Genomic DNA, 19,205 nt, shown 5'->3' on the forward strand with positions numbered 1-19,205 from the left:
CAGGGGAAAAAGAGGAAATCAAATCGTGCATTATCTGTAAGACTGAGTCATCTGTCAGCTCTCCCACATCCAGGCCTCCCACCGTCCACAGCCCTTCAAAAAGCACAGGGCTATCTTTTAATGACATACATAAATCCCCGCACTGCCAGGCTGCAGAGCGTAATTAATTCTGGCCTTTCATGCTTAATGAAACACCTTGTACACACACGGCAGTGGCACTGTTAGCTTCTTGTGTGTGCTAAGACATGGGGTGCCTAGCAACCTTGTTCGACTTCACATGCTCTGCGACACGTCTGTGTGAGCACTGCTGTTATCTCTTCAAAAGAGAGCTCTAGAAAATTCGTTCTGCCACCTGTGCGAATAGTTCCCTTAACTTTCCAGACCGTGGAATGTTTTATTTTTCAAGTTCTTGGTATTAAGCAAGATTTTCTACCTTAACGGTGGCGGCTTTGGAAGCATCTTTTAAAGACACAGTAATCTGGTGGATGCAGCTGCTCAGCGTTATTCCCTTCATTAGAACACTTTGCCTTATCGTAACGCACATTTAGGCGCTGTATTACAGAGGACATTTCTCCATAGAGAGTCTCAAAACATAGATTTTTTTAAAGTTTCTGTTTGAGTCACAAATAACAAAGTGGGTAATCTTTTCATAAGCCTAATTTAACTGAATATTTTCCCTTGAAGTCTTACCCATTTGACAGGACTCCAGCCTCACCTGGAAAGTCTGAAAGCAAAGAAGTTACCACAGCTATACACGCAAATGCCTTGCTTTACCTTTAATTCTAGACATTGCGCAGAACAGGTGAAAAATAAAAGGACAGAATTCCACGCACCTCTTTAGGTGTGACCCCAGGCATGCGAATATCCAGTGTAAAATCCGAAGAATCAATAGGAGTGATGGGTCTGGTGGTACCAAGGCATTCATTGGAAAATGATCTGGTAGTTTCTTTAAACCTTAAGGAGATAATTTGAACATCCTTGAACATAATAGGGAGGACAGAAATAAAGCCTATGTCCTTAAGTTTAAGGATTAATAATATAGATCTAATAAAAACTATAAGATGTAATGGCTCTGTAACAATCCTAACTCCCAGAATCATGTTATTGTCTATGAACAACTTATAACCAATTTGTAAGCAAAATAAAGCCAAAAGAACTAAGCAGGGTATAAAGTTCGACCCAATAAAAGCTTATACTTCCATATTTATTTCTACTTAATGAAGACGTTATCATCCTCACATCCGTGCTAGTTTTCTAGTGGCAAGACTGTGAACTGTAACCCCGTGGCATTTTGTCAACTATGAGCGTCCAACATTACTAATCGGAAATAAACAACAGAAAACCCTAAGCACAGCCTTGCTAGGTACAGTTAATTATATGAGGGCGAAATAAAGACTGCGATGTGAATTACAAACGTACAAGTACATAAATATTTCATATGGTAATTACGAGGTGCGTGTATACAGCTCGATATTTCCTAGTGAGCTATTACAGCCAATGATCTTCTCCCCACCACCGATCTATCTTGATATTTTATTCCTCCAGCTGTTACATATAGGAAGGCATTCAAGTCTAAACAACTATATTGCAGTTTCTGAAATATTTCTCCAAGAGGGAGCGATTAGTTCTGGAAATCACAACTTCTAATTGGAGTTCCGAAAGCCAGGGTAGCAGCTTGGCTATAGGACGATTGAGTGGGCTTTAAATGCAAGGGGCACTTCAGGAGAAGTTACTGAGCTAAAATTGGAAGACGTTTTGGGTAGAAAAAAATCAGCCTTGTAGAGTTTTTTTTTTTCTTCCAAGAACCAGGTTACTTCAAGTGACTACATTTCTAAGGAGCATGCACAGAACCCACCCCAACGTCCTTCCTCCAGTCTAAAGAAAACAAACAAGCCAAACACGCACCTCTTAAAGACAGAAAGTGGGCTTCTGAAGGCCAGGCAGCTGCTCTGCAAGGCGAGCAGCCCCAGCAGCAGCAGCAGGCGGCTGCGGGCGCGTCCGGCCATGTCCGCGCAGGACCGGGGCAGCGGGCAGTGGCCGGGCCAGCGGGAGGGCAAGGCTGGCGGCCGCAGCTACTTCATGGCCCCAGGCGAGGGCGATGCGCGGCCAGCCAGGTCCGCTCCGTCCGCTCCGGACGCGTGGGAAGCGGCGCTGGAGTCCGCTCCGCCCGCCCGCGGGAGCCGCCCGCCCTCCAGAGCGTCCGGGAGCCGGTGCAGCCACAGGGCTGGATGAGCAGGGTCCTTATCGCTCACAACGCCAGGGGCTGTGAGGGCTATCGCGCAGACCCGCGTCAGTCATCATTCGGAACCTGCAAAAATAGAAGCCGATAATGGATGACTAACACATTACAGCATTTGTCCTCAGCAAATCCCAGCTGAGGTTCCTTAATACACGAGGAGTTTCACAAGCTTGCGCCCAAGCCTGGGGAAAATGCTGGTCTGTTGATCTCTCTCCACCCCAGCGACAAGCCCCAGTGACTTCACAGACCCTGAGCAAAGCCCCTGTCCTGCCTTAGCTTGCTCTTCCTCCCCTCCACCCACTCAGGGTTTGTTTTTGTTTTTTGTTTTTTTGTTTTTTTGTTTTTTTGTTTTTTTTTTTTTTTATTTTACTGTTCCGATTTTTACCTGGTTCTTCACCCTGCCTTCCTTTTCTATCTAGTCCACTTCTCCGGGTTTCTTTATCACTCTCTCATCTCATCAAAAAGAAAGCCATGCTCCAGATCTCCGTTCAATGTAAACAAAGTTATTCACTCAAATCATTGACTAAGGCACAAGGAATAAACCAGAGAGGCGAAGACAAAGCACTTAGAGACCACGATAATCGGGCAGAAAATATGAGAACAAAGGCATCCCATGTACAAGCACAGCGGGGCTACAGAGGAGAAGGGGTAGAGAGAGATACCTTCTGCCTGCACAGACATCTCTACATAAGCAATTGCCCAAGTTCTCAGCATTACTTTAAAACAAATTAAAACCCTACAGTTAACAAACGCGCCTTGCAAAGGCCCATTAAAAATCTGGCATCTAATATACAAATCAATAATTTCTTCCTGTTGTGGTATGTATCCCCAAAGATATCCTATCCTACATAAAGTTTAGAAACTAGTAAGAGAATTAGAAAAAGGTGGGAGAGGAGTGGGAAGGGTCTCAGCCATCCTCCAAATGAAGTATATCTAGAAAGACTATGGTCAAGAACTTCATATTAATATGAATAAGAGAGATGAGGGCTCAGGGAAGGATACCTCAAAACTATGGCAGATTTGTTAAGTTGAATAGTTTTATGAAAAGGAAATTAACAACCTTTAAAAGAAGGTGCTAAATCAGGGTCCTCTTATGTTTCTTCCTCCTCTCTACACAAGCATTGTGTTTCTCCAATACGAATATTCAGCTGCAGAAGGGAACACAGCTGTCTTCCACGCTCAGCCTGAAACCCTACTATCTCAGTATGGAAAACAGAAATGCACCCCTACTGGACAGGTTCCCATGACCAGAACATAGCCCAGGCACACACAAATACCAAAGGGGTGATTTTTCTGGGAGGTGATTTTCTGGAGCCTTAATTAAAGCCAATAAAAATGTGCAGTCTATATTTTGCAAACACCACCTCCCTTACAGAAAAAAAGTGGCGTGTTTATGAATATTTCTGGCTAGTGGGAGAGTCACAATCCTATCTTTGTCCACTATACTGTGCTTTCCCCTCTTCCCCAAGTGTTTAAGTTTGTATGATTTTTCCCTGGGCTAATCTTTGTCAATATACTCAATGTGAACTCCTTCAGGCTTAGGGGAAACTTCCCTCTGTTGTCTGCAGAAGCCACACAGAATATGTGACATTCCACATACAGCTCAACTAAGCTAAATCCTAGGACTTCAATAGGCTAAACTCTAAATAATCAAACATAGACTTGTCTGTTGAGCTGAACATTTTTCAGATTAGGAATTAAATCTGAAAATGATAGTTGGCATTAATTTAAAATATTTCAGGTACATTGTGAAAATAACTTCTATAAAATAGAGTTCTAAATGCTTAATCCATATTTATAAATATGGCCCAAAGAATATCAAATCAGTTGATTTGATGAATAACAGTAAATAACAAAAGTCAGGAGCTGGGGACAGTTACTTTATGGTACAGTTTATGCTTAGCAAGGAAGGGGCTCTAAGGTCAATTGCTAGTACAAAAAATGAATGATAGTTCAATAATTTAAACATTTTCCTCAATAATATGTTAGCTTCCAAATTTCCCTCTATAACTCATGGTATAGTGAAGCTTATGCCGTGTGTGTGTGTGTGTGTGTGTGTAAAAACCAAGAACATAAATAAACATGAATTGTAAACTGAATGATATTCATCATGGCCAGCACTATCTAAGTTAAATACCACACACCAAATATATAAACAAAAATTTAATGTTCAACTACTTCAGGGATGCTTGAGGCTCGCCAGCACCCAAGGACCACAGGTGATCTGCATAAGCAATGGTGTTTTTAGAAGACTGTTAATGTTTGTTTGAACTTTTGCCTTTGGCTCCCTGTTTGAAATCAGCAACAAAAACCTTGAGATGTCCTTATTCTGGGTAAAGGAAAAGGCCTCCTGGGGATGGGGACATTAATGTTGAAGGCTACACCAGTGTCTTAGTGCCCAAACAAGTACAGTCCTGTCCAGTGACAATGGAGAACATTCCCTGAAATTCTCTTTTGAAAAGTGTATATATTAGGAAAGGAATTCTGTTCCATTCAGAACAGGGTTCAAGGACAGTCCTTGCTTGAGCTGCAAGGAGGCTTGGCCTTAAACAAAATACTCGAAAACAAACTTATTGTTAAAATTCTGTAACTGGAGCACACCCTTTAGTACTAACCTTGGAAATAAAATTCCACTGAACTCTTTGATTGCTTTTATTACCTTTGATGTCCCTAAAGCATCCACTTAAAGAGAAGAGAAGAGAAGCTGTGGGCAGAAGCCCAGGTGGTATTTGTAACCATAAATACAATACCTTTTACTATAGAACTGAAAGCGAACTATGGTTCTTAAATCTTTCAAAGATGCGATACACATTATAATACTATAATAAATATGTTTAACCACTACCACTTCATTTTTATTTTATTATCCTTATTAATGTAGGATATAGAGGATTCCAGTTTTTTTCTCTCAAGATGTTTAAAATTCACATTATATGTTACCATGACAATGCTTTTATTCATTCAAAACTACTTAATTTTGTATAATGCACAAAACACTATGATCTGTGTTTGGGTTTGTTCATATGACTAACACTAAAAGGAGAAGGTAAGTTACTTCGGAGGTAAGAACTTCACACAACTGATGGAAGCACTAGTCTCAGAAAAGACCATAAAAGCACCTCAGACATCTGAGAAAGGGAAGTGTCTTCAAGATGGTATGAACAAGAAGAAATGTTAGATGGCAACTTCAACAGAAGGCACAGCCTGAGCGTGCCTGGTATAGCAGACAGCAGAAGCCAAGGAGCCCAGGTGGGAAAGAGGACATGATGTGTTTGAGATGCAGTAATAAAGACTGTTTCCTAGAGACAGCCAGCCCGGGCACCCTATTTTATCTGCAATATAAAGCACATATACTGTTTATACATCCATAATTTCACCAGGCAAGGACGGTTTCCAGTTTATGGGTTTTAATTCTGGAAGACGATCATTAGGGAGTAAGTTGGGGCTGCAGCAGAGGACCATAAAACTACCTGGGGTCACTTTCACTGCTTTTATTTAACAAAGATAAAAGGAAACCCTGAAATCTGCAATTGGTTAAAGACTCAGAGAAGCACTTTGACCATTTGTTCATGGATTAGTATACTCCATGAGAGATGGGGAAGACTGTGGCAACTGAGTAGCTGAAGGAAAACTGTCCGGTGGGTGTCTAGCTCTATCTGCTGGAGTGAGTACACGGCCTTCCTATGCGTTAATTTCTTCACTGACAGAAATGATCACACCACCTACTTCATAAGAGCTATTCCAGGAATAAGTGAATTAATCTCCTAAGGACAGGGCTAAGTGTGTACTAAATGCTCGCAATTATTGCTGCTCCAAATACATATTCAGTGCCTTCATGTTGAGGACAGTGATAATCAGACAGATAAATTCCCGGTTTTACAGAAAGTGCTTTCTTGTGTCGGGAAAGAAAAAAAAATGAAAACAAAAATAGCTAGCAAATTATGAATTTCATTTACTTTTCAGGAGATTGTCTGAGGCTAGAAGGACACGACTAAACAGACTAAACGATGCATATACATTCATACAGCATATGGATTTCTGGGAATTTCTTCTTGAACAAAATCTAAACCATGAACACAAACATGTCAACAATGGTATTTAATAGCACTGGTCACAATAACAAACAACTAGATGCTTTTATTAGTAGCACTGGAAGCTACCTGAATGTATATCAAAAGCAGACTGGTAATATTTTTTAAAAAATAAAACTTTAAAAGCATATGAAGGTATTCCTTTTAAAGAGACATGTTTCTTTTTAAAGCTAAGAGCATTTTATAATACACTATTTTCACTTTGCATAACCAAAAAATTAAGAATCTCAGAGAAGTGTTGCAATTATAGTACAAAAATCTATTTTCTAAAAATATTAAAGATGAAGTTATTGACCTTCTGACTATACATGCCTAGATATTTTAGGGGGATTTCCATTTTAAAATGGGTACATCTGGGCTTATGAGATGCCATATCATCTAAAGGACCTGCTGCTAAGCCTGGAGACCTAAGACTTAAAAGTCTCAAGACCCATATGGAGTAATCCAGCTCTCTACATGCATATGCGCACGCACGCGCATGTGCGCGTGCACACACACACACACACACACACACACACATACATACATATATACATATACAAATAAATAATCCAACTTAAAAAACTAAAAAGTACTTCCTACTATGCGGCTAGCAACCAGTGCTAGATATGGGAAGGTAAAATGTCCCCACTCTGTGATCTTTTAATGGCCGCTTGAGTATCCTTACCAAATGGCAGCGGGCTTCTCCCAGTGTAGTCCTTTATGATTGCAGCACCGGAAATTTATCTACAGTATGCCATTCTATTGGTCACACAGTTGAGCTCCACCCCTGGAAGTTTTCATTATACCAATTTTTGTCTAGCTAGGACCATGTGCATGCTGACTGTTTTAAAGTCATCTATTCACCAGTTAATATTTTCCCTTTTAATTAACGTTTTTGGTGAGGAGGTTATTTTTGCTTCGTAGGTAACTTTTTCATCAGACTTTCAACTTTTTTTTTTTTTATCACAATGGGCTTAAGGTTCTCTGTTTTGTTCAATAGGTTTTAACGTTACTTCCGATCTTTTAAGTACATTGTCTTGATGCTAAATTGTCTCAGATGTAGCCCTCTCTAAAGCTACCTTTGTGTCTCTTTGCCATTTGCCCATGATTCTTAGAGTAGTAGTTCTTTCTGCTCTTCATCCCACTTGGCCTCTGTTGACATCCCAGAATGGACGGTTCACCTTATTTGGATTCTGATAGCACCACATGATTTACTTGACCCTGAAATGTCCTCCACAGGATATTTTGGCACCACTGGAAGGTGGCAGAACATTTATCTTTAAGAGGTAAAGCCTAAAGGGAGTGTTGGATATCTGAATGCATGCTTTTGAAGCTGATAAGGAGAAACTAGATCTTTTCTCTTTCTATCCTGTGTTTTCAGCAATGAAATAAATGGCTGTGCTCTAAAACACTCTCCCTGAGAGGTCTGCTGCCTTATAGCAGGCTCATAAGCAACTGGGCCAATCTACTGTGGACCAATGCTTGACGTCTTACAAAGTGATTGTCTCAAGCATCTGATCCACTGTCAGAAAGCTGACTAAAACACCATGTCCCCAATCCAACCATATCCATGTGTCCTTCTTCCTGTAAGCTCTATGACCTGACACCTGTCCTATTGCTTGAATGCCTATCTGCTGTACTACACCTAATGGCTTTGGGATTGTACTATTCAGGAATGGAAATGAAGGAAGTTAATGTTGATCAAACAAAGTATAAAAAGTAAATGGATATATTTAAAAATCAAAGATACTCTAACTTAAAGGATTGCATTTCAAGTAATATTTTTATACAAAGGGGTTAGGGGGCTACCACTCTCTGTTGACATGCTGTTGTAAAATAAACTTAACTTTCATCAGCTAGGGTTTCTTTTATAACCACAAGAAAACACAGCCATATGTGCCTTAAAAATATCTTATTTTTAAATGAGGTTCTTCATATTTCAATTTATAGGTTACCTTAGAGTTAGGTGATGTTTAAAGAAAGCAACAGCCTTTTACTTGCTTAGGAAGATCACAGACTAAATGCTATGCTAGTAATACAGCTGTGGTGCAGTGTCCCAGCAGCTCAGCACTATTAATATTCGGGCTGAAGAATCCTCTGATGTGCCAGGCTGTCCTTTGTATCACCAGATGTTTAGTCATAGCCTTGGCCCTCACCCACTAGAAGCCAGCAGCATTCCTCTGAGCTGTGGCAACCTAAAATGTCAACAGACATTGTCAAATGTCATCAGATGGGTAAAATAACCCTGCCTGAGAATTCCTGTTGTAGTTCATTAAGATGAAGTTTAGTTTAACCAATGCAGTGTCTTTCCTTTTTAATACACATAAAAGTCTAAGAATGTGTTTATGAATACAGAGCTTCCAAAGACTATGAAAACAATAGAAAACATTTATTTCCATGTATGCTCTCTATTGAGTATGTATGTATGTATATATATATATATATATATATATATATATATGCATTGAACACACACATGCATTGAACACATACACACACACACACATACACACACACACACACACCACACCACTGAATTCTGACTTTGAAGATTGGGTATTCATTACTCTTTTACAGATGAGGACTCTGAGTTCCAGGAAAATTAACTTACTGTTTTATTTATGTTTCAGTAGAACTTGGACTCTAATCCTGACTGTTGAATTTCAGCATCCATGTTCTTAAATACCACCCAATACAAAACAGACCTTTCACATATACAGGGCATCATCAATGTTTATTAGGCAATTATTCTCTCCAGGTCCTCTGCAGTAGGCCCTTAATCATAATTCTCAGTAGGGAAGTTTCTGTGGCTATTCCTCTTTTACAGAAGTGGAAACTGGAACATGGTGAGAACAGGCAATCCCGCTCAGGGTAGACAGTCAGCTGCCCAATGTAAACTAGCCTTCTACTCATTCCCTCAGTGGGAAACATTGAGATTTCCTCTAAATCCTTATAGACATTTCTCATTTAGCAACACAGGAGGAAAAAAAGCAAAGGCAAATGGCTATGCCTCAAATATGATGCAAAGATACATTCAGTTTGGCTTACAAGGGTCTTCTCAACTGTTTCCCCAAATCAAAGTAATGGTTTCAAAATTTTACATCAAAGTCAGATTTCTATCATTTCCACCTGATAACAATCAGCTGTGCCAAGTAGGTTCTTTTGTTTGTTTTGTTTTGTTTTGTTTTTGTTGTTTTTGTCAAGTCTTTCTTTTAGTCAGGCTGGCCACAGGCTGGTCATAATCTCCAGAGCTCCCTATATGCTCTTGGACTTTGAAATCAGGAGTAGTTTTCACTATCATAAGGCCTGTCTGCAATCATCATAGTGTTTTTTTTTCCCCCATTTGCTTTTTGTTTTGTTTTTTTTTATACCTAGCCCACTTATCCCATTTACTACCCAGTACCTTAAAATCATTTATGCTGTGATCACTGATGTTTAAGGTTCTTTTCTTTATGTAGCATGGGAAAATTTACCCTACATATCCATAAAGTTTATCATCTACAAGTGCTATATCAATTCCCCTCATCAGTTCTTTTTCATTAGCAAGAAACCAGATGGTCTTATATTTATTTTAGATTCATGACCTTTAATATGCTGCCACTCTGAAATATCCTTTGCTTGTACATCAAAATGGGCTTGATATCTGTTAGAATATATATGTTAAAAGTTCCAGAGGTATCTGTTCAAAAAATATCTTATATTTGCATGGATGTGGCACCTGTCAGTAATAAATCTGATGGACTATGGCTTAGGCAGGAAATATGTGGGATATCTGGGAGGCAGAAAGGATTCTATGATAGTGTCAGGTACAGGAGATTAGCCCTGGAAGATGTAAGCAGTACAAACGTATGGTGCTTGAGCATGGGTAACCAGCCATGTGGCAGAATGTAGAATAGGTTAAATGGGATATTTTAGTTATGACCAAGTCAGAGAAGAGCCTAGCTATATGGCTTAGGTATTTGTAAATATATTTTGAGTCTGAGTCTTATTTCTAAGCACATGGGGCTAGGAGGAAGAACCAGACATATCTTCTACCGGTATCATTCTGTATGGGAGCACTGCATTCACAATTTGCCAACTGTAACACATATTTGTTTGCTCGTTTACAGGATCTGTACTAGATGCCCTTGAAATAGGTTTGATAGTCATCAAATGAGTTGGTTTTGTAAAAACTTACATGGAGAAAATAGCAAGAGGTATAATTCTTAATCAACTTTCTCAGCCTCAACTAATATAAATGTTACTTGTGATCACACAGGTATCTAATTCCCTGCCAACAAGCAGCACTGTCCTGCAGCTCTATGGTCTGCTCTGGTAGGGTCTCAGGAGACTGCTGACCTGCACAGCAAAACATTAGCAGTGTGTAATGATGTCACAGAGGTGGCATCCTTACTTATCTGTCCACCAGGCACTTTATTGGTTTTTAAGCATAGAATTTAGTTTTGGGAAAGTAAAAACAGCTGCAGCTGTCGCCTTGCTCCTCTTTTAAACATCCTAGCTGAGTGAATAGACAGGCTGCTAACTCTGTTTCACAACCATACCATACAGAGACTTCATGTCTAAGTGATTTCTGTCCTAGACCAAGAGGTATACAAGGGTCAGACTCATAAGCTGTCCTAAACGACACTTGAGAAATTAATAAACTTACTTCTCCGTCTTTAGTGAGTTTACCAGGAAGTCGTTTGTAACTAATCCCAAATGAGCTGACAAAATTTCAAATGTCAAGTTGCTTGTTTCAATGAAGTATGAATCACCGAGTAACCCACTCAGACAGGTATTAAAAGATTAAGATCTTTTGCATTAATACTGCCATCTTCTTCTAAAGGTCTCTGTGTTAGCAGTTTCTTCTGCTTAGAGAAAGTTAGATTGTCATAGTGGGAGGCAGCCTCTTGAGTTTAAAGGCAAATGTTACTATGCCAGCACCCTGAGGATGTGGTGTGGAGATGAGGACCTGCTCTTCTTGTGATCCCTTGCCATTAGTCAATGCATTTTTAATGAGATTTTTATGACTTTTCCTATTTATTGCTCTACCTTCACATGCACAGTTATTCCTGAAGCACTGACTTCTTTATTTTGTTAAGAGCTTCCCAAAACACGTCAGAGGCAGGCATTCTAGCTACCCATTGGAGACTGGCTCAGACGTAGACCCTGCACTTAGAGAATAAATATTCTTTTCCTTTAAGAAATCTATTGGAAATAATAGTGAATTTTCTTTTGCTTCCTATGTTCATCAGAAGGATTTTTTTTTTCCTCCCACAGCAGTGAATGGTGTTTGCAAACGACTCTTTGTTTTCATTTCAAATGTTTGAATCCTCACAATCAAATGCCCATAAATACAGCTCTTCCTTTTACAAAAGTTTTGGTCCTCTCTTCTTTAAGTCTCTCAGCTGTATAATTACAGTGTTCAAAGTGAAATCTATAATCTTATAGTTCTATTACATAATTGAAAGCTTATGGGAGTTTTTCTTAAAGATCATGAAAGAACATCAAAACGTTTTCCTCTTATATAATTCTGTGTAACTGGGTTTACAGTAACCTAAAAGGATTAAACATAATATGTACTACACAGTGCCCACTCAGTCTCTCAACTATGCAATCTGAATGGCATTATCAAGTACATATAGTTATACACAATTGCTTAGAAAACATAGAAGCTACAATAAAGTCCAGATTAATCACAAGATGACCATCTGAAGTTTTAAATATGCAATTCACCAGTGGAAGCATAATGAAGCAGCATGGGAAAAGATTTTAATTTCTGGTCCATATTAATAACAGTTTTCTTTGATCAGCTCCCCCAAACTCCCCATGAACTATCAGCACAGAGCTTCATAATTTTCTTCTGCCTGAAAATGATCAAAGCATTCTTATATTTCTTTGATGCTGCTGCACAAACAGGCGGTGAGTTTATTTCATTGCTAGTAAACTGTTTCTTGCTGTCCTGAGCTTAGGAAGAAGTGACTTACTTTCACAAGGTACTTACAGAATGGCTTTGCTCTTCCCCATCTTTAATCCTCTTTACAAGGTCTCCCAGAGAGATCTGCAATATACCTGGAACTAAACTGAGAGCTCAGAAAAGAAGATGCCCATGAGCCTACAGGCTCATGAGAGACCACTTGGTGCAGTCCTAGTGGTAACTCCCCAGACACAAACCTGAGCACACCAAGTTCATCTCCATCTCCTCTCTGCATCACTGAAGTTATAGTTCTGTTCTTGAGTAATTACAGTGTTTGGTTTTCAAGTTTCCTTGGAAAAATGTGAAGTAGTTACAGTTTCCAGTTTTAACCAAAATAAGAATGAGAAATGTGAGATCACATGGAAAAGTGATTACTTATATTAAAGAAGAAAAATCCTCTTAAACATGAGGACGTTTCAGAATCTATACATTAAAGAAACCATCCTATAACAGTATCTAACATTGCAGAGTAGATGCTACCGAAGGCAGTGCTTTAAGTACCTTGCACATATGATGTGTTTTGAGTTTCACAATATCCTGCAAATGGACTCACTATTTTCTCCCCTTCGGATAGGGAAATTGAGAAGTTTAGGAACTTGGTGCCTGTGGAAGGAGAGACATATGGACTGAAATTCAGACTTACACAAATTTAAAGGCAGGAACTGTTGTCAATCACCAGGTTATACTTCTGGTATTATATGAACATACATAAAAGCTAAATGAACAATAACTGATTCAGCAATGTTCCTAAGTGAATTCATATTTTAAGTCATGCATAATTAAAATCAATAGTACACCTAGGAATAAGACATGCTAATTGTTTCCTACAGTTAATTTCACCCACACTCTCTGGGAATTTGGGGAGGAAATGTACTAGTATGAAATATAGGGCAAATGTCTTAGAACTGGAGTCTAAAACATGGTTCCAAGTCTTATTTTAGCAATCTACTTCACATGGGCTAAAAGTGAGGACCATGTTCAATTGCCCATCAAAGGGCTCTTGAAAGAGACAAAACAATTGGGGCCAATTCTGTAGAATAAAGCACCAAGGAAATCATAATCTAATATTAGGGTTTTGGATGTGACTTTATCAGTAGAAATATAAAATCTCTCTTTGATCTTCCCAATTTAGCACTGTTCATTCTGGATCTATTTATAGCTTATCTTCAAGTATCTTTTCAGATAGTAGAACAAGTTCAGACAGCAGACACTTTACAATTACTGAAGAGTTGAGAAAAAGCATGGTTTGACTCAATTCAGTTATCCTATTGTACACAGACACACACAGAGACACACACAGACAGACAGACACAGACAGACAGACAGACACACACACACAAGCAAAATTAGATGGGTGGGACAAATACAGTAACTTTGTCCACTAAAATTTCAACTGAAAACACGTGATTAATGTAGTCAATATTTTTTCCAATTTATATTGCAAAGTATAGCTTCAACTTTCAACCACTGTGATAAAATACTACCTAACACAAACAACTTAAAAAGAAAGATACTGAGGTTTACTTCCCATCAGCTGTGCCTTGGCCTCATCATTTTGTACCTGTGATAAGATGTCTTGGTGGGAAAGGAGTGTCAGAGCAGAGCTGTTTATCCCATGACATCCAGGAAGCAAGCAGACCGGAGGAAGAGACACCATGACCCCCACAGAGGCATGCCCTTGATGACTTACTTCCTGAATCATGTCCTCCCTCCTAAAGTTGCCACCACCTATCAAGAGCTCTACTAGCTGAGAACAAGCTTTATCATTTAGTTTTTGGAGGGCATTTAAAACCAAGGAAACACTAAAACATTATTAACTGTGTGTGTGTGCGCGCGCGCATGTACACATGTGCACAAGAACTGACTGGTAATTAAGTCACAATTTTATGTTTCATGACAGACTCTATAAACTCAGACTCACAGATCTGACCAGCCCAAGTAATCTGCAGTAGAGGAAAACACATATTTATATTCCAAACCCAGTTAGGTATTTCTGGAACAAACAGAATATAGAATGGTGGACCAAACCAGGTACTTGGGGCTTCTATGAGACAAGTGGATTCTTCTAGTGAAACTCACCTATCTCCTGAGCATGGTATTGTAGAATAGGGCATTTTACATGATGCAATGTACTGTATGGCGACTGACGGAGAAGCACCAAGTCTCATACGGGTGACGTCCTCTGTGATTCCCTTGATTCTGCTGACCCGAAGTCTCATTATTAAATAGATGGATCACTTAAATTGTTTTGTTGAAAACTGGTTGTTTGAAATGGATTTTTTAAAATCAGTGTATCTGCACAATTTTAATCATTTTATGTTTGCTTCCCATTATAATCCCAACAGTATACTTTTAGTAGTCTGGTTGGGTTAAGACTATTTTGAAATGACACATGCCACAGATTTATTAAAAATGGAAACTAAAGGGATTTTATAGATTTAAATGCAAAATTCATAAGTATAAAAATTATGGATTTAGAAGAGTTCATATTGTTATGTAAAAGTACACAAAAGGCTGCAGATATAGTTTCATAGTTCCAGAATGTACAAAGCCCTGGCTTGATCCTTATTAACACCTAGAAAGGAATAAAAAAAAAAAAAGAAAAGAAAACTATAGACATTTAAAAAACTTTAAAAATTGTGTTGATAAAAATAAAACTACAAGTTTTCAGCAGCCCCCACAATCAGACCTAACCCGAATAAAGATAAAGAAAACTGCCTATTTATAATAACATTTTCGGAGACTTCTTTGTCTTTATTTATTCAACATTTTTGTCCTGTGCTTCAGAGCATGTCATTTGAAGTTATAAAATCTAGTGCAGAAGACTACCTCAGTGACTCAGGAACAGACGTTCCCTGAGATAGCAGCTTCTAGATTGGCTATATATAATCAAACATGTAACTCGAATATTCTGAATATACTGTACTGATTTCTGCTCTTTTGACATCAAGGAGTGTTGTTTTGTTTTGTTTTCTGGTAGCTTCGTCTACGATTAAATACAAATGATAACTGAAGTGATAAGGATGGGCCAATGCCAATGCCAAATATGGGAAGAGTTAAGTAAGGTGTGAGACAAACATTTCAAGGGGTGAAATGCCTTGCCTTGTGTGTTCCTCATCTTATAAAATTTGCTATATTTCTCTTGAGGATCACAGAGGTATTTTAATATATTACAATAGTATTAATTGTTTCAGTCTGAATTAGCCCCAAATCAGTATTTTAAGATGGTCTAGTTCATTTCTTGATCCTGAAACTTTATGGTTATATCCTCACCTTTTCAAAAATATTAAAATTTTGCTCATATCAAAGGGGCCAACACTTTAATTAGTACATTCTTATCTTCACCAAACACTAAATTTAAAAGTTACAAAACTGAATGAATTAAACAGTTATGCTATTAGCCTGAAATACTAAAACTTATAAAATTTTCCTTTCGTATGCTATTTGAATCACTATTGGTACAGCAATGTAATGAGATAAAGGTTCATTAGTGCTTCCTTTGTTATGTGAGATCAAAACACACAAGAATGGAATTTTTCACTGAGTTACAATTATCCTCCAAGGACATAGCAAATGAGCTATTATTAAAAATCTTTAATTATGTAAAATACTCCAATACATAATCAAAACACTTACAGATATAAACTAAGCATTTCCGTCCTATTCCTGAAACCTTTTGTATTTGAAGTTTTTCCTAAGAAGGAAGTCAACATTAACAGACAAAAATTCTACATAGAAACAATCATGTTTGTCCATATAAGACTGTATGTTTTAAACTGACTGGTGAGTGTATCTGATTAATGAGCAGAGACCTCCACAGTCAAGTTTAGGTCTTGGAATACCGTAGTACCATTCCAACAGCAGATAGATCATCATGTCAGTACATTATTGTTTTCCTAAAGCGAATCTGTTAATGCTAACTTGCTCCTTGCACTCATGAGTTGCTGTTTTTGTGTTTCTCTTTTGCACAATTCACTAAGGTCTACTCTCAAATAATTAACTCATCAAGTCAGCCTAATATAGGGAGAAGAAAATCAGAAAACATCCAAGAACATGACTGGTCGAATGCCTCCTTAGCAATCTTTTTTTAAGGCTTATAGTATGTCTGGGGAGCTGGTGACAACACTAAAACCATGTCAAAGGAATGAACTATGAACACATTATGACAATTCTGGTGTTTGCCTTTCTGTGGCTACATTAGATACCCTAGAAACCAAATAAATGTTTATATCATTGATAGATATCATTATATCATCCCTGAATCTAGGTGCCAGCCCTCTATGACCTGTCAGTTCGGTGTTAATGAAGCGTCACCATTTCTCATCACTGTCCCCTGCCAGAGGCTTCATCTGGTGGCAGTGGGACCACATTTTTCAGGCTGCAACCTGAATTTCATTTCTCTCAACCTTCCCCACAGAGTACTCTGGATCGGAGATCTAGTGGCAGCTAGCTGCCATTGCTCTTCTGTCTCCACATTCCTCTTCTTCATGTCAACACTCTGGGCTTGCTCTCCCAAAGATTATACTGGACTTCCCCAACCGTCTCACTTTTGTATGCCACTTGTGAGAAATACCAAATATGAGTCTTCTCAATAAAATATTATAGAAAATCTGTATTTAGGACAAGGAATTAAGGTTTTTTTTTATACGTCCTGAAGCTTGTAAGACTTTTATGTAAATATTTTAATACACCTCTCTTAAGCAAAGCCTTTATTTACAAAAAAAAAGCCCATTGTTATTTTCTAGGCATCTGATGGCCTGGAGCAGAGTGACTTTTCAATTCTGGGAGCATGACCCCTTCCTCCTTCATTTCCTGTAGTTCATGGAGCATGACTTTTTCCTCCTTCTTCCTTTAATTCCTGTGCTCCATGGAGTATGGCCCCTTCCTCCTTCCTCTTTCATTTCCTGTGCCATGAAGCATGACCCCTTCTTCCTTCCTACTTCATTTCCTGAGCTCCATGGAGCATGGGCTCTTCCTTCTTCCTCCTTCATTTCCTGTTTCCAGACGAGCCAATAAAGACTATGAGGTTGGGCCCCAGCCAATAGGGAAAAGACACAGTCACCACCCGAGTTAGTCTGAAAACCAAATGTACTTCCTATCTCTGTGTACTTGCTCCTCTGAGCACACGATTACTCTTGCCTTGTCCAGACACTTCAGCTGAAGGTTCAGTCTCTTTCTTTGAGACCCTGAACTTATTTATAACATAGAGAAGCTATTTAGGGACTGTTACCCCAAAATATGATGTTCAGTATGATAATTTGTTGCAGGATATTTGATCATACTGTGACCCTTAACATTGTGTTGTTTACCAGAAAAACCTGTTTCTAGTTGTGGTATGGCCTAACCATAGCACACACCTTTAATCCCAAACAATGAAGGTAGTGGCAGACAAAGTGACAAATCAGAGAATGATTTGACAAAATGAGTCAGAGAATACTCAGCTCTCACCAGAACACACAGGAAAGAGAGGCACTTTAGAGGGTACTACAGGAAAGAAAAAGAATGAAAAAGAAAGGAGACCATTCTCCTGGGAGAGTTTTATAGAAACAGGTTGAAAAGAGAACAAGCTAAACACAGGTAAAAAACAGAATGAGCCAGAGGATGAAAAGGAGCCAGAGAACCAGAACAGATTGCCAACGTTAATGTGAGGCCAAGCAGAACAATTTAGGAGAGGCTGAAAGAGAAGCCAGAGTGAATCAGTTAGCTTGCAGAGAAGTTTGAAACCGAAGAGCTGAGTTGGACCAGCCAGCCAGAGATCAGAGCAAACTAGGAAGGGGCGATCTTACTCAGCAGCAAGTCTCAGAGGCTGAGAACATTCTAGGCCTAGATAAGGTTGTACAGAGGCTAGAAGCTTCCAAGACTAGGCCTAGGTTAGCAGATGGAGGCAGTAAACATCCAAGATGACCATAAACAGGCAAATAAAAGATACATTTACAACAATTATTTGAAATTAAAGAACTTCATCAGTAAAGGTTGGAAGAGACTTCCTCTTGCACCCTTGACTGCTCAAAGGCAGAAAACCCTTAAGATCCCTTGTGGATAGCCCTGGGGCTAATTATATTTGATGTTAATACCTTTCTCCTGTGAGTGGTTATGAGCAAGGAATGAGTCAGCACTCAGGTGATTTCCTGTAAACCTGCTTCCCACCTTAATTTGTAAAATAAAGGAGAGCTGATGATTGGGCAGATAAAAGGGAAGGTGAGTGGAAGGTGGGGAGAGAGAAAGGGAAAATGGAAGAGGGAGAAGACACAGAGGAGGAGCACATGGCCTGGAGAAACCACAAGTTCTAAGGGGTCTCATAGATGTAGAAAATGGCAGTGTAGTGGTAGATCTGCCCAATCTAGGCGCACAGCATGTATTCATATTAATTGAGTCATGTTTTCATTGCTGGGGCATATTTGGGATGGAGAGATTTACCGCAACAATCCCTCCCTGCTTCTTTTAAGGACCAGAGTCTGCCATACACGTGGTAAGAGTTTTGTAATGCACTCTTGATTTTGGTCCCAAAGAGAACACTTTATAGATCACCGGGGGCTTTGAAGGCTAAAAACAGACTATTCAAATCCACACAGACACCTAAGTTTACTGCTCTCCAAACCCCTACAATCATTTACCACTCCCCTGACTTTCCTTGTTCTCCTGCCCATTAGAAACAGTGTCACAGGGCTTCTGAGTATTTCAGGCTGAATGGTTAAGGGCATTACTAAGGTCTTCCTCCATGCTCTGTTATCCTTTTCAGTTTTTAGACATAAGTGAACACGTTTTTGTCCTAGTTAATAATTATCATTTTGTTCCACCAAACCTTCAGAAGGGAGATGGGAAATATGTCTCTATCCCAACATACTGCATCTCTTGTAAAGGAAACATCTGAACTTTTCACATCTATTGGAATTGGAGATAGGACTGAATAAGGAAATCACAAATACTAGCCACCAAA

At 39.0% G+C, this 19,205-nt stretch overlaps 1 protein-coding gene across 20 annotated transcripts in view; it reads right to left on the minus strand.

Annotated features, from left to right (window-relative positions):
• The window catches only part of Pam (peptidylglycine alpha-amidating monooxygenase), a 274,763-nt gene that overhangs the window by 153,861 nt on the left and 101,697 nt on the right, over window positions 1-19,205 (minus strand). For 17 of the 20 annotated variants that reach the window (XM_030252190.1, XM_030252187.1, XM_030252186.1 and 14 more), the window contains 2 exons: window positions 1,906-2,308; window positions 834-954 (listed from right to left, as the gene is read on the minus strand). In XM_030252190.1, coding sequence (XP_030108050.1) covers window positions 834-954; window positions 1,906-2,006 — 222 coding nt within the window. In that variant the 5' untranslated portion in view covers window positions 2,007-2,308. Of the gene's footprint in view, window positions 1-833; window positions 955-1,905; window positions 2,309-2,624; window positions 2,827-3,299; window positions 3,428-19,205 lie in introns of those variants that run through there. The other 3 variants (XM_030252167.1, XM_030252177.1, XM_017319282.2) reach the window with 3 other exon arrangements.

The sequence above is a fragment of the Mus musculus genome, chromosome 1 (assembly GCF_000001635.26).
Source record: "Mus musculus strain C57BL/6J chromosome 1, GRCm38.p6 C57BL/6J".
Classification (NCBI taxonomy): Eukaryota; Metazoa; Chordata; class Mammalia; order Rodentia; family Muridae; genus Mus; species Mus musculus.